This window comes from Gobius niger (genome assembly GCF_951799975.1).
Source record: "Gobius niger genome assembly, contig: SCAFFOLD_71, whole genome shotgun sequence".
NCBI classification, from domain to species: Eukaryota; Metazoa; Chordata; class Actinopteri; order Gobiiformes; family Gobiidae; genus Gobius; species Gobius niger.
This window is the reverse complement of record NW_027639138.1, coordinates 1-15,147: the sequence shown is the minus strand read 5'-3', so window position 1 is coordinate 15,147 and position 15,147 is coordinate 1. Positions and strand designations below refer to the sequence as shown.

Genomic DNA, 15,147 nt, shown 5'->3' with positions numbered 1-15,147 from the left:
CGGGTCTGACAGAGGCCGGGTCTGTGACAGAGGCCGGGTCTCTGACAGAGGCCGGGTCTGTGACAGAGGCCGGGTCTCTGACAGAGGCCGGGTCTGTGACAGAGGCCGGGTCTCTGACAGAGGCCGGGTCTGTGACAGAGGCCGGGTCTCTGACAGAGGCCGGGTCTGTGACAGAGGCCGGGTCTGTGACAGAGGCCGGGTCTCTGACAGAGGCCGGGTCTCTGACAGAGGCCGGGTCTGTGACAGAGGCCGGGTCTAACAGAGGCCGGGTCTGACAGAGGCCGGGTCTAACAGAGGCCGGGTCTAACAGAGGCCGGGTCTGACAGAGGCCGGGTCTGACAGAGGCCGGGTCTAACAGAGGCCGGGTCTGACAGAGGCCGGGTCTAACAGAGGCCGGGTCTAACAGGGGCCGGGTCTCCGACAGGGGCCGGGTCTCCGACAGAGGCCGGGTCTCCGACAGAGGCCGGGTCTCCGACAGAGGCCGGGTCTAACAGAGGCCGGGTCTGACAGAGGCCGGGTCTGACAGAGGCCGGGTCTAACAGGGGCCGGGTCTAACAGAGGCCGGGTCTGACAGAGGCCGGGTCTGACAGAGGCCGGGTCTAACAGGGGCCGGGTCTCCGACAGAGGCCGGGTCTAACAGAGGCCGGGTCTGACAGAGGCCGGGTCTAACAGAGGCCGGGTCTAACAGGGGCCGGGTCTCCGACAGGGGCCGGGTCTCCGACAGAGGCCGGGTCTCCGACAGAGGCCGGGTCTCCGACAGAGGCCGGGTCTAACAGAGGCCGGGTTCGCGGCTGGCGGAGGCAAATTAAAGCCGGTCTCTAAAACAGGCCGGGGCTTTTATTAGAAACTATAGCAGTAGAAATATTCCCCATGTTAGGAGTTTGTCTCATTCTGGTGTAAATGAAAACTCAGGTGCCGGAAGTAACAAACTCAACCCGGGCCGAGGGCGACGCTGCGGAGGAGCTGATCCCAGCGTAACTTTGACACAGATTTAGACACTTAGCCACCGCTGGGAGAGGGTTTGAAATGTTCATTAATAAATGAACCTAATATTTTAGGTGCAAATGGACACAAATCTCGTTTTTCTTCATTTTCCTGGTCGTCCGTTTTGCTCAAATAGAAATAAAGGCCTGTCTCTAATTGTGGCCTGGTTCCAATAAACGCCTGGTCCTGATGCCCTGGAGTAAATAAAGGCCCCGGCCTATATTAGAGCATTTACGGTACTTGCTTTAAAATGTATTTGGTAACATATTACCAAATACATTTTAAAGCAAAACTTTGTCTAATCAGAGTACTGTGTTCTACTTTTAGATACTTTCACCTGTCATTATATTTATGTATAAATATGACGTATAAATACAAACACTACGATTGTTGGAACACCTGTTATAAACTCTCTTACCTTTAGCTCTCGGCCAATGGAGCGGCAGATACAGCGTCATGTGACACGTGTAACTTCACCCCCGTTTGGAGCCATAGGAATACACTGGGAGAGGCTAAACGCTAACAACATCTTTGGTCGTTTTGTGTGATGAGGGCACACATAAAGACCAGACAGAAACACATCAACTCGTCTAAGCTCAGGATGGAAAAACGGTGCCTGTTCCTTTAAATCTTTGTTTTATTTTAGGAGGAAAAACATCAACATTAAAGGTTCTTTCTGAATAATGTGGAGCTGAAAGTAACTGTATCTAAATACTCTCACATGACGGAGTGACTTTACCAGAATAGTTACTCAAAATGAATATTCTAAATACTTACTCCCCAGCAATGTTACGGCACGGTGGCACAGTGGTTAGCGTTCGTGCTTCACAGCTGGAAGGTCCCGGGTTCAATCCTCGACGGGCGAGTTTGGAGTAAAAAGTTATCTCAGTGGGAGGCAGCAGTAGGTACAGATTAATCATCACACCACAGCTCATGGTGTCCCGCAGGGATCTGTTCTTGGGCCACAATTATTCATCATGTACATTAATGACATGTGTCCTTCAGAACATGCAGTGTTTTCTGTTTGACACCAGCCTCGCTTGTTCTGGACACAATGTTGAACAGTTAATGCACACAGTTAAAAAGGAACTAGAATTACTAAAGTGAAGGTTTGACTATAATAAATTATCAATGAATGTGAATAAAACAAAATAGGTAGCGTTCATGTGACATCACAACATTCTAAAGAGCCATAGTTTAACATTGAGGTGGAGCAACTGACGGTAACTATGGTAACTGCAGTAACTGACAAAATGCATGTATTGCTGGGTTGCAGGTGACATCACAGCGTTCTAAAGGCCTATACTATTATATAGAGGAAAAAATATTTTGTTTTTGAGGAAATTTTTGGTCTTGTACAGAGAGATCTTGGACCCAGTGACTGATATTAAAGATCATTTTTTAAATTTACATATTTTCTTTTTAGCTATGACTTGTGAAAGTGTAATGTTATTAATAGGAAAAACTGGCTCCTGCCCCCCGCTGGGTCCGATGACATCATCACATTCTAGAACCTGCAACCCAGCGATAGTTTAACATTGAGGTGGAGGTCAACAGACGGTAACTATGGTAACTGTGGTAACTGACTTTGTTTTTGGGCTCATATCTCAGTCATTACTGGAGGAATCCACATGAAACAAAAACAGTCAGAAAGTTCAAGATCTCCTCTGTCGGCTCATATGAACATCAAAACATCAAAAAGTGGTGACAATATGTGAAAACATGAGTGTGATGTTGTCTAATAGAACGGACTTTCAAACATAAAAATAATCTCACAGGTTTGTGAATCCAATCACGATCAAATACTGAAGAGGAAAAACATTTGTCTATCATCGTTTAGGAGATTTATTCCAAAAACTGCATTTCTCCCACAGAGTTGCATTGGCCCCGCCCTCCATCTGACATTATGACATCATCACATTCTAAATCGTGAACGCCGCCTTTACATTATATTCGGTAATAAGAGAATTGAAAATCCAACAACACTAAACATCAACCAATTGGAAGTTGAGGGCGTGTCATGTTTGGGAGTGTATGTTGGTGAAAGTGCAGGTAAATTATGTGAAATCAAAAGTATCAAAAATAATTGGCATCTTGTGTAAAATCAAAGCAGTTGTAAATGAAAAATCACTCCATTTATTATACAAGGCTCTCATTCTTCCAGACCTAAACGATGGTGTGGTATAATAATTATAAAAGTACAATCCAACCCATTTTTATCCTACAGAAGTGGTCAGAATAGTCAGATATGCAGATTTTAACGGCCCAACGAATCCTTTGTTCATTAAATTAAAAATACTAAAACTACACGACTTGGTTGATCTTGGCACAGCTATTGTTATGTATAAGGTTCATAACCATGAGCTTCCTGAATGTTTAAAGAAAGGTTTAAACCCAGAGAGACTGGCTATAATCTCAGAGGAACTCACATCTATCAGAAAAACAAACACCAAAGCCAGATGTGTCTCAGTCAGAGGAGGAAACGTCTGGAATATTCTGAACGACACCTTAAAAAACTCAACATCCTTAAACGCTTTCAAAAAAATGTTCAAATCTGATGTAATTAGCAGTTATAAGGCACTAGCGCTAACTCACATATAAACTCTCCTGTGTGCACTGTATTCTGTCTTTACATTATTGACTCATGTGTGACTTGTGTGAATTAATTTAGTAACTAATTACTAGATGGTAAAACTGCTGTTTACTCTAAGTTACTATAAGTTACTATCAAGGGTTTGGCTTTAGATCAGAGTTCACTTCAGCCAAAACCCTTTTCAGTCGTTGTTTCAGTGTTTTCATGTTCTGTGGTCAATCGTGTCTGTGTGAAGATACTGACTGAAATAAACTGAACTAAACTAAACTGTCCTGACCAAAGAAACTGTAGGCGATTTTACAGGAAATATTAGCACTCTAATATACACAAGATCTGACTCCATAAGATCAATTTAAACACAGTTAAACAGTTAAGTTTAAAATATTAAAGTATCAAAAAGGTCTCGCCAGCGTGTTCGTTGATCCCAGGGTCTGAGGAGAAACAACCAGAATTCAGTAGCTTTAGTCAAAGAAGATTTATTCCCTATAACAATTACAATTCTAAACACAGATTCTCCGAGCGCTAAAGTCCCTACACTAATACACACACGGTGCTCGAGCGGGGCCGTCCCGGGAAAAGCATCGTCTAACTGCGCTCTTACAATATATATTATCAAAAATGTGACGTTCACGAAGAGACAGGAGATGAGTTGAGCTTAGGCCAAGGTCACCAAGCTTTTCTCTCAGTAGTTTTCCACTAGAAGTGTCTTCCTGATGCCTTATTTGGAGTTATTATTGTCCAGACTGGTGTTGGCACCTGGACGTCTCCATAAGTTTGAGCAAAGGAATGCAAGAGCGAGAAATGTGGTATTGTTGCAGCAATGTGCGTGTGAAAAGATTGGTTTTCAACTGAAACTTTAAAACACATAGATTAAATTCATCAAAAACATTCAATAGCATTATAAAATATAACATTAGCTAAAAAACATCAATTTCCCACAAAACCAATAATAAATCTATGACATGTAGCCTACTCACGTTACTGTAACTGAGTACACTTTTGGGGTAATTGTACTTTTACTTCCGTTTTCTGCTCTCTTTGCACGTGGCACTGGTCTGAAACACAGCACGTGTTTGAACATGTTTGAACATGTTTGATATTCTGGAGCAAAATACTTCACATATTTCTGACCTTCATCATCATCATAAACATCTCCATGTGCAGTTTCGTCAGTATCGCCCCGTGCGCGGCAGGGGGCGCTGTGCCCGCTCTCATACGGGCTTTGGGGCCGCGGAGAGGACGCACCGGCAGACCCGTGAAGCCAGCAGCGGACAGCGGGGACACAGAGGCTCAGCCCCGGGGTAGGAGAACCGCCGAACCCTCCTGCTCCTCCACCTCCTCCACCGGGAACAGATCCTCCCAGGGGCGCGTGTGAAAACACCGCCACATCCACACTTTATCCTGACACTCTGGGTTTAATATTTGTCTTTCCATTTCTTTAATCTCACAATGTGAAATACATGTAAACAAGTAAAGGAGGTGCAGGTTCAGTCACAACATGCACTGATGTCTCTTGTAAACGATCAAAACAAGAAAACAAGTCTGTTCTGCTAATGATTAACACACGGGTGAATGAACTATAATGAACCTAAACCCTGTATTTATTTTAGAATCACTACAAAACAAACACCCAAACCCCCCCCCTCGCCCACGCGTGCCCACGTGGTCGAAATACTGATGTTTTTGAGTATATATTCCTGTGAGTTTGTGGCTAAAACTGTAAATTATGTGGTTCTCGATCCAAAAAAAACTGCTTTAATCGATCAAATCCGCCCCGGGACGAGTCACAGCGTGTCCTGTTTCCACGGCTTTTTCAGGTGGTTCCCCTGAAACGGCCCCAGTGAGTGACCGGAGGAGGAGCACCGTCCCCGGCTGCGAAGACCCGGAGCTGCCCGCGGAGCTAACGGAGCTAGCGGAGCTAAAGCTAACGGAGCTAACGGTGCTAACGGAGCGAACGGGGTCAACGGAGCTAAAGCTAACGGAGCTAACGGCGCTAACGGAGCGAACGGGGCCAACGGACCTAAAGCTAACGGAGCTAACGAAGCTAAAGCTAAAGCTAACGGCCAAAGCTAGCGCAGATGGAGGAGTATCTACGGAGCTGCCGCCGCACTCTCCTGGTAAGGGACCCGGAGACACGGGGGGGGACACGGGGGGGACGCGGGCCTGTGGCGGGAAGCGCAGAAATGTCAGCTTTAATTCAGTTTATTAAGAAAAGAAGGAAGCTAGTTAGCGTTAGCTCATTCTGAAGGGTACAGCTCACACTGCGCATGCGCCGTTAATGATTATTCAGTGTAAACAGTTTTAGAAACAACAGAATGAGTTTAAATCTAGCGTCAAATCTAATGAATGTATCAGAGAGCACTGTTTAATGTCCTACCTCCTGCCTGAACCGGCTTTACCCAAATCTAAAAGCATCTTGACTGCCCAGCAACAGTGTCATTTCTCATTTGAAAGCTAAGACTTACAAAAGTGATCCGTTTTTTTTGGTCACGTTTTTGAAGTGTTTTTTTTTCTGTGTGTTTGTCTCATGTTTTTATCGATTTTTGTAGCTTTTTTGTCGTGTTTACGTCACAGTTTTGTTGCTTTTATCACTTTTTTGCGTCACGATTTCATCATCGCTTTCGTGGCTATTTTTATTTCGCTCGTAGACTTGGATAAAACGTGCTCGGTTAATGTGTGGGATCATTTATTCACTGATATTAAATGGAATCACCTGAACGATATTTTGTTACGTAAGATTTGTGACGTTTGCCTGAAGAGTCACCTTTTCTGGGAATGTTCTTACACAAGTTTTTTTGGAAAGACATGAATCTGTCTGAATAGAAAACGAGTGTAGGTTTTCAACTTAACCTAGGGCTGCTCGATTATTTAAAAAATAATAATCACGATTATTTTTGTCATAATTGAAATCACGATTATTCAAACGATTATTTGTTGCCTTTAAAAAAATCCATCAAAAAAGTGACAAAAATCCATCAAAAAAAAGACAAAAAAACAACAAAAATGACAAGAATCCATCAAAAAAATGACAAAAAAACATAAAAAAATGACAAAAAAACAAAAAAAATGACAAAAATCCAGCAAAAAAATAACAAAAAAACATAAAAAATGACAAAAAAACATCAAAAAGTTACAAGAATCCAGCAAAAAAGACAAAAATCCATCAAAAAAATGAAAAAAATCCATTTAAAAAAATGACGAAAATCCATCAAAAAAATGACAAAAAAACATTAAAAAAAAGACAAAAATCCATCAAAAAAATGACAAAAATCCAGCAAAAAAGTGACAAAAATTAAAAATAAAAAAAAACCGTGAAAAATAAATTGAAAAAAAAAGACATTGAAAAAAAAAAAAAAACCTTGGAGAAAAAAAATGGATAATCAATTTTTTGCGATTATGCTAATTTTGTAATCGTTTATTGTTGTAATCGAAATCGTAATCGAATTTCGATTAATTGCACAGCCCTAACTTAACCATAAAGATGTAATGTTTGGTGTTCATCTAAATAAGTATTAATAATAATAAGTATCATATCCATATCTGTAAATACTTCGACCACAAACCCAGACTTGTTGTTTTGAAACACTAATGTTCCAAATCTTCTTACTTGACTGAACCTGGAGACCATAACTGTAACTGTGCTTCTGTCAATTGTGTATATTTTCAATACATTAAGACAAAAGAATACTTTTAAATCTGGTATATTTACACAAAATCAAAGACCCTGTAAAGATGTGTGTAGTTTTGTAAAGGATTTGGCAGTAATTTGGCATCCGCACAGAAAAGTGAAGATTACTGCACGGATTTCAAACTACTCCTGGTATTATTACGCCTTACAATATAGTTCCCCCTTTTATCCGCTTAGAAAATCCACATTGTTTAATTGTGTGTAATTATACTTTGTAGTGGAACACTTCACGTAACCATATTTAAATAGGGAAAACGTGGAAGAGCTTGGTAGCTTCTATCTTGACCTGTTTTGGAGCTATAGAGGAGAGAGGGAGAGGCTAAATGCTAACGCCGTCTGCGCTGTGTTTACGTGACTGAAGATCAGACAGGTCCTAAAGAACTCGTCACAGCTCAGGTAAGAACATATCTCAGTGTGGAAAAACGGTGGCCTGTTCCTTTAATGTCAGTGATTCAAAGAACCCGAGACACGACACCATCCATGAGTTTCAGTGAATGTTTTTACCTTTTTGACACTGAAATACAATTTGCAGAATAGTTTGGAACACAGTGTAAAAGAACAAAGTGGAAATGAGCTTCACCTCATGGTTTTAGACTCTGATGTTAATGCCCTAGTTCTGGTTTAGTCCTGTTTTAGTCCTGGTTTGGTCCTGTTTTAGTCCTGGTTTGGTCCTGACTGTCTCTGCTCTGCTCCCAGTCCGGTCCTGGTCCCGGTGGTCCGGTCCACGTGGTCCTGGGGAATGAGGCCTGTGACCTGGACTCCATGGTCTGCGCTCTGGTCTACGCCTTCTTCCTCCACCAGGTTTGGAAATTAATGGAAACCACGATTGTTGAAAGTGTTTCACACAGAGGTGGAACTGTTGGTTTTCCTGTCACACATGAACTGTCACCTCATGTTTCAAAGTGACCTTTGACACATCTGTCGCTGTTGGACTTTGACCTTTGACACATCTGTCGCTGTTGGACTTTGGTCAGAGTTTGTGATCTCAGATAAAGCTGGACTTTTCCCACAGACTTTGCCTGAACGTGATTTGTAGATGTGTTTGTGTGAGACATGAACATGTTTGAGCCGTGACTCATCAGTTTCCTGCCCCTTCCTCTGTCCGACTCAGCCTCGCTCTGAGCTTCCTGGTTCCTCCTCCTCTCACGCACTCTCTAAAGTTAGACTCTGTTGTCGAGGGAGAAATGGCGCAGAAAGCCGTGGACCAAGAGGACTTTTGGTGTCCCATCTGTTTGGATCTCCTGAAGGATCCAGTGGCTGTTCCCTGTGGACACAGCTACTGCATGAAGTGTGTGAAGAACCACTGGGACCAAGAGGACGAGAAGCATGTTTACAGCTGTCCTGAATGCAGACAGAGCTTCAGCTCCAGGCCAGTGCTGCTCAAAAACATCATGTTAGCAGGTGTAGTGGAGCGGCTGAAGAAGCCTGGCCTCACAGCGCCCCCTGCTGACCGCTGCTCTGCTGGAGCTCAGGATGTGCCCTGTGAGGTCTGCACTGGGAGGAAGCTGAAAGCCGTCAAGTCCTGTCTGCAGTGTGTGGCCTCCTACTGTGAGAGCCACCTCCAGCCTCTTTATGAAGCTGCAGCGCTTCAGAAACACCAGCTGGTGGCGCCCTCTGACAAACTGCAGGAAAACATCTGCTCTCAGCACGACGAAGTGAAGAAGATGTTCTGCCGCACCGACCAGCAGCTCATCTGCTACCTCTGCTCTGTGGAGCAACACAAGGGCCACGACATGGTGTCCTCAGCCTTGGAGAGAGCCCAGAGGCAGGAACAGCTGCTCCAGAGCCTCCAGCTCAAAGAGACAGACCTGAAGAGGCTCCAGCAGGAGGCCCAGGACATCAGCCGCTCTGCCCAGACAGCAGTGCAGCGCAGTGGGGACAGCTTCACAGAGATGGCCCTTCTCCTGGAGAAAAGACGCTCTGAAGTGGAGCAGCAGATCCGCTCCGAGGAACAAACCCAACTGAAACAAGTCCAGGAGCTTCAGGACCGACTGCAGCGGGACGTGACTGAGCTGAAGAGGAACATCTCTGAGCTGGACCAGTTTCTACAGCCCCGTCCTTCACTGTCCACAGACTCACAGAGGACAGAGATTCAGACAGGGCCCCCCCGCTGCTTCCAGAAGGTGACCAGAGCCGTGTCAGAGCTCAGGGACAAACTGAAGCTCAGTCTGGAGGAGGGTCTGACCAACGTCTCACTGGCTCTGAGAGGAACACCATCTGAACCCACCAACGTCTCACTGGCTCTGAGAGGAACACCATCTGAACCCACACTGGCTCTGAGAGGAACACCATCTGAACCCACCAACGTCTCACTGGCTCTGAGAGGAACACCATCTGAACCCACCAACGTCACACGGGCTCTGAGAGGAACACCATCTGAACCCACCAACGTCACACTGGCTCTGAGAGGAACACCATCTGAACCCACCAACGTCTCACTTGCTCTGAGAGGAACACCATCTGAACCCAACGTCTCACAGGCTCTGAGAGGAACACCATCTGAACCCAACGTCTCACAGGCTCTGAGAGGAACACCATCTGAACCCAACGTCTCACAGGCTCTGAGAGGAACTCCATCTGAACCCAACGTCTCACTGGCTCTGAGAGGAACACCATCTGAACCCACCACCAGAGAGGACTTCTTACAGTATTGGACAGAGATCACTCTGGACCCAAACTCAGCTCACAGAGATCTGAAACTGACTGATGGAAACAGAACAGTTACATTAATGGGTAAAGCTCAGGGATATCCTGAACATCTGGACAGGTTCAGTGAGTATAAGCAGGTCCTGAGCAGAGAGAGTCTGACGGGGAGGTGTTACTGGGAGGTGAAGTGGAGCGGGAGGTGGGTTAGTTTAGCCGTTTCTTACAGAGACATTCAGAGGAAAGACTCTGACAGTGGATTTGGACATAATGATAAATCCTGGGCCTTTTACTGTGACAGTTACTATAACACTTATTCATTTCGTTTTAACTCAGTCTGGTCCGAGGTCTCAGGTCCGTTCTCGTCCAGAATCGGGGTTTACCTGGACCACGGTGCAGGGGCTCTGTCGTTTTACAGCGTTCAGAACCAAACCATGACCCTCCTCCACAGAGTCCAGACCAGGTTCTCTCAGCCGCTCCACGCTGGAGTCAGGTTTCACTGGTGTGGAGCCTCTGCACGTTTCCCCAAACCAAAGAAGCAGCTTTTCTCTGCAGTTTCAGGTCGTCCTATGTATGAAAGTCCCTATTAAGTTGCATAATTGTGTTGTAATTGCAAAAATCCCTATTTTGTTGCAGAAACTGTAAAAAACTGTTGAAATTGCAGAAACTCTTAACATTGTATAAACTGTTTAAATCACTGACAGACTTCACTGTATCAGAAATCCTACTGAAATGCCGGCAAGAAAAGAGAAAGTATTGGAGGTTGGGTGGGCCACTTACAAGCCACTTACAAAAGACAATTCAACGATTCAAAGGCAAAATGGCCGCCTCCCTGTGCGTGCGGGTGTGGCGCTCCAATAGGCGGCGTTCACGATTTAGAATGTGATGATGTCATAATGTCAGATGGAGGGCGGGGCCAATAACACTCTATGGGAGAAATTAGAGTTTTTGGAAGAAATCTCAAACGAAAAATGACAAATGTTTTTCCTCTTCAGTGTTTGATCTGATCGGATTCACAAACCTGTGAGATTATCTTTATGTCTGAAAGTCCTTTCTTTTGGACAACATCACGCTCATGTTTTGCATATTGTCACCACCTTTTGATGTTTTTCGGAGATAATAATTGGACATTAGTTCATATGCGCCGACAGAGGAGACGATGAACTTTGTGATAGTTTGTGTTTCATGTGGATTCCTCCAGTAATGACTGAGATATGAGCCAAAAAACAAAGGCATAAATACATGCATTTTGTCAATTACCACAGTTACCATAGTTACCGTCAGTTGCTCCACCTCAATTTTAAACTATGGGCTCTTAAGAATGTTGTGATGTCACGTGAACGCAGCCTATTGAGTTTTGGGCTTGTCCTGATGTCCCCTTTCACTGTGCCCAAGGATTCAGGCCTACGCCCAAAAACGCACCTTTTCTTTTGAATTGGGGTCATCTTCCAGGGGGCCATTTTGTTGTGGGCGTGGCCAATTCGTCCATGACCATACTTTTTCACGCCGCCCCAATGCCTCCGCCAAATTTGGTGAGTTTTCGGCCACATTCAGCGGGTCAAAAATGCGATCAGTTCCGGAGAAAAATAATAATAATAAGAAACCACCCAAAGACAATGTAAATAATAATTAGAAACACCAGATTCATATTGGAACCTGTACCAGAAAGAGCTGCAGTCACACCTGTGATTCAGTCAGATTAATGACGTAGTAATTGTTTCAGACACACTTCGTCCTTACCAAGAGTTCTGTTTATTTTGGGTCATTCTACAAACATCTGTAACAGCTGCACAAAGCTGCTGTGTTATGTGTTTAAAAACTATTTTGTTTGAAGCTTAAAGCTGATGATTGTATCGTTAACTCTTAACCCCCGCCTGAACCGAGAGGATCTTTTACCTCACGTCAGCAGATTGTTTTTCCATCATTTTTTTGTTGGGGATTCAACTCATTTTTGTCACATTTTTGTCATTTTTTTGTCACTTTTTTTGTCATTTTTTTGTCACATTTTTGTCATTTTTTTGTCACATTTTTGTCATTTTTTGTGTCATTTTTTTGTCATTTTTTTGTCATTTTTTGTCACTTTTTTGTCATTTTTTTGGTCATTTTTTTGTCATTTTTTTGTCATTTTTTGTCATTTTTTTGTCATTTTTTGTCATTTTTTTGTCATTTTTTTGTCATTTTTTGTCACTTTTTTGTCATTTTTTTGTCATTTTTTGGTCATTTTTTTGTCATTTTTTGTCATTTTTTGTCACTTTTTTGTCATTTTTTTGTCATTTTTTGTCACATTTTTGTCATTTTTTTTATCACATTTTTGTCATTTTTTGTCACTTTTTTGTCATTTTTTTGTCATTTTTTTGTCACATTTTTGTCATTTTTTTGTCACATTTTTGTCATTTTTTGTGTCATTTTTTGTGTCATATTTTTGTCATTTTTTTGTCATTTTTTGTCACTTTTTTGTCATTTTTTTTGTCATTTTTTTTGTCATTTTTTTGTCATTTTTTGTCACTTTTTAGTCATTTTTTAGTCATTTTTTGTCATTTTTTGGTCATTTTTTTGTCCTTTTTTGTCACTTTTTTGTCATTTTTTTGTCATTTTTTTGTCATTTTTTTGTCATTTTTTGTCATTTTTTGTCACATTTTTGTCATTTTTTTTATCACATTTTTGTCATTTTTTGTCACTTTTTTGTCATTTTTTTGTCATTTTTTTGTCACATTTTTGTCATTTTTTTGTCACATTTTTGTCATTTTTTGTGTCATTTTTTGTGTCATTTTTTTGTCATTTTTTTGTCATTTTTTGTCACTTTTTTGTCATTTTTTTGGTCATTTTTTGGTCATTTTTTTGTCATTTTTTGTGTCATTTTTTTGTCATTTTTTTGTTGGGGATTCAACTCATTTTTGTCACATTTTTGTCATTTTTTTGTCACTTTTTTTGTCATTTTTTTGTCACATTTTTGTCATTTTTTTGTCACATTTTTGTCATTTTTTGTGTCATTTTTTGTGTCATTTTTTTGTCATTTTTTTGTCACTTTTTTGTCATTTTTTTTGTCATTTTTTTGTCATTTTTTTGTCATTTTTTGTGTCATTTTTTTGTCATTTTTTTGTCACTTTTTTGTCACTTTTTTAGTCATTTTTTGTCATTTTTTTGTCATTTTTTGTGTCATTTTTTTGTCATTTTTTTGTCACTTTTTTAGTCATTTTTTGTAGTTTTTTGTCACATTTTTATCATTTTTTTGTCACTTTTTTGTCATTTTTTTTGTCATTTTTTGGTCATTTTTTTGTCATTTTTTGTGTCATTTTTTTGTCATTTTTTTGTCACTTTTTTAGTCATTTTTTGTCATTTTTTTGTAATTTTTTGTCACATTTTTATCATTTTTTTGTCATTTTTTGTCATATTTTGTCACATTTTTGTCATTTTTTTGTCATTTTTTTGGTCATTTTTTGTCACATTTTTTTGTCATTTTTTGTCACTTTTTTGTCATTTTTTGTCACTTTTTTGTCACTTTTTTGTCATTTTTTGTCACTTTTTTGTCACTTTTTTGTCATTTTTTCGTCAATTTTTTATCACATTTTTATCATTTTTTTGTCATTTTTTGTCACATTTCCATCATTGTTTTCGTCTCAGTTTTGTCGCTATTCTCACACCTTTTTTCCAGAAGCTTTTGGATTGGGGTAAAGCCAAACTGGAGAAACTGTGCTCGGTTCAGGTGGGAGTTAAGGGGTTAAACATGAAGTCATGTGATCCAGACCTGAGGATTGATTCTGTTTTGTAAATGTTTATTGAATTGAACATTTCTGAGCTCATTGAGCCTCCGCACTGTGTGACGTCTGGAAGATCAGATGAATGTAAATGTGTGCACTTTAACTCAGTCTTCAGCCATTGACGTCTTTAAACGTCATTTCCACTTCCTTTAATTCCACTGTTTGTTCTTGTGATTGTAACGATTTATTATCATTTAAACACAGATTATTATTGTGTTTTATGTTTCGTCCTGTTATAGAAAGTTCTGGGTCGAGGGATGAGCTTTAAGTTGTGCAGAAATTATAATCTTTACTTTTTTAACTTTAAAATATTCATCTATAAAGTCACAAATCTTTTTTTGAGTCAAATTTTCTTCCCTGAGACTGAAGGCGAGACACTTCAGGTGAAAGTATTGATGTTTCCCGCAGTGGTGGAAGTGGAGATTTGTATCTATTTTCCTCCCTTTACATCTTAGTTTTCATGTCAGATATAAAAATGCTGATGTTTATTTGATGATGTTTTGTCTGCGAGGTGGGGGCGACCCGGAAGTAGAAAGGCCGTCTTTCCCGCGGGTTTTCATTCATAAATATTGACAGATTTGACATCCACGTGTCCTGCTAAGGGGCCCCGTGATGACGCTTTCACCCAAATATGGTGTTTTTACAAAAATCTGACAAAAAATGCGACAAAAAATGACGAAAAATGACGAAAAAATGACAAAAAATGCAACAAAAAATGACAAAAAAAGTGACAAAAAAGTGACAAAAAAGTGACAAAAAAGTGACAAAAAAGTGACAAAAAAGTGACAAAAAATGACAAAAAAAGTGACAAAAAATGACAAAAAAAAGCGACAAAAAATGACAAAAAAAATCCCCAAAAAAGTGACAAAAAAAGGGACAAAAAAGGGACAAAAAAATTGACAAAAAAAGTGACAAAAAATGGACCAAAAAATTGACTAAAAAGTGACAAAAAATGGACAAAATGTGACAAAAAATACGACAAAAAATGACCAAAAAAATGACTAAAAATTTACAAAAAATTTACTAAAAATTTACTAAAAAGTGACAAAATTTGACAAAAAAATGACAAAAAAAATGAAATATGGTGTTTTTCCTCCTACGAGACGCTGGAGCGGAAAAGTGGAAGAACGGGCCGAGCATGCGCACTCGCTACAAAACTTCAGGGCTGGTTTTCTCTGAATGAGAGAAGCCGCACTCGGGCAGAGCCTGAGCCCTTATAGAAGCTCCCACAGACTCCACGCTTTACAGGCTGAGACACAACAACATTTTGAAGGTTTTTTCAGAGGGATTTTTTAATATCTAATTCCTAGCCTGATTTATTCAGCTTTGAAACCAAAAAAACAGGCGGAATTTGAGTTTTTACAGTTTTTTTTTACTGACTTTTCACAAAATATCCAAAATCCCCTCTGAAAAAACCTTAGTCACTAAAATGTCAATAAAATAAAACCATTTAATCTGGCTCAATTCATTATTTCGATTTC

General features: G+C 40.9%; 1 protein-coding gene across 1 annotated transcript; it reads left to right on the top strand.

Moving 5' to 3' along the window:
- Positions 1-8,430: 8,430 nt before the first annotated feature.
- LOC306982840 (E3 ubiquitin/ISG15 ligase TRIM25-like) lies at positions 8,431-10,410 on the top strand (the record flags this gene model as incomplete). The annotated part of the gene is made up of 2 exons (XM_079583290.1): positions 8,431-9,463; positions 9,746-10,410. Coding segments are annotated over exons 1-2 (1,679 nt in total), but the record flags the coding sequence as incomplete, so codon positions are not given.
- Positions 10,411-15,147: the final 4,737 nt, after the last annotated feature.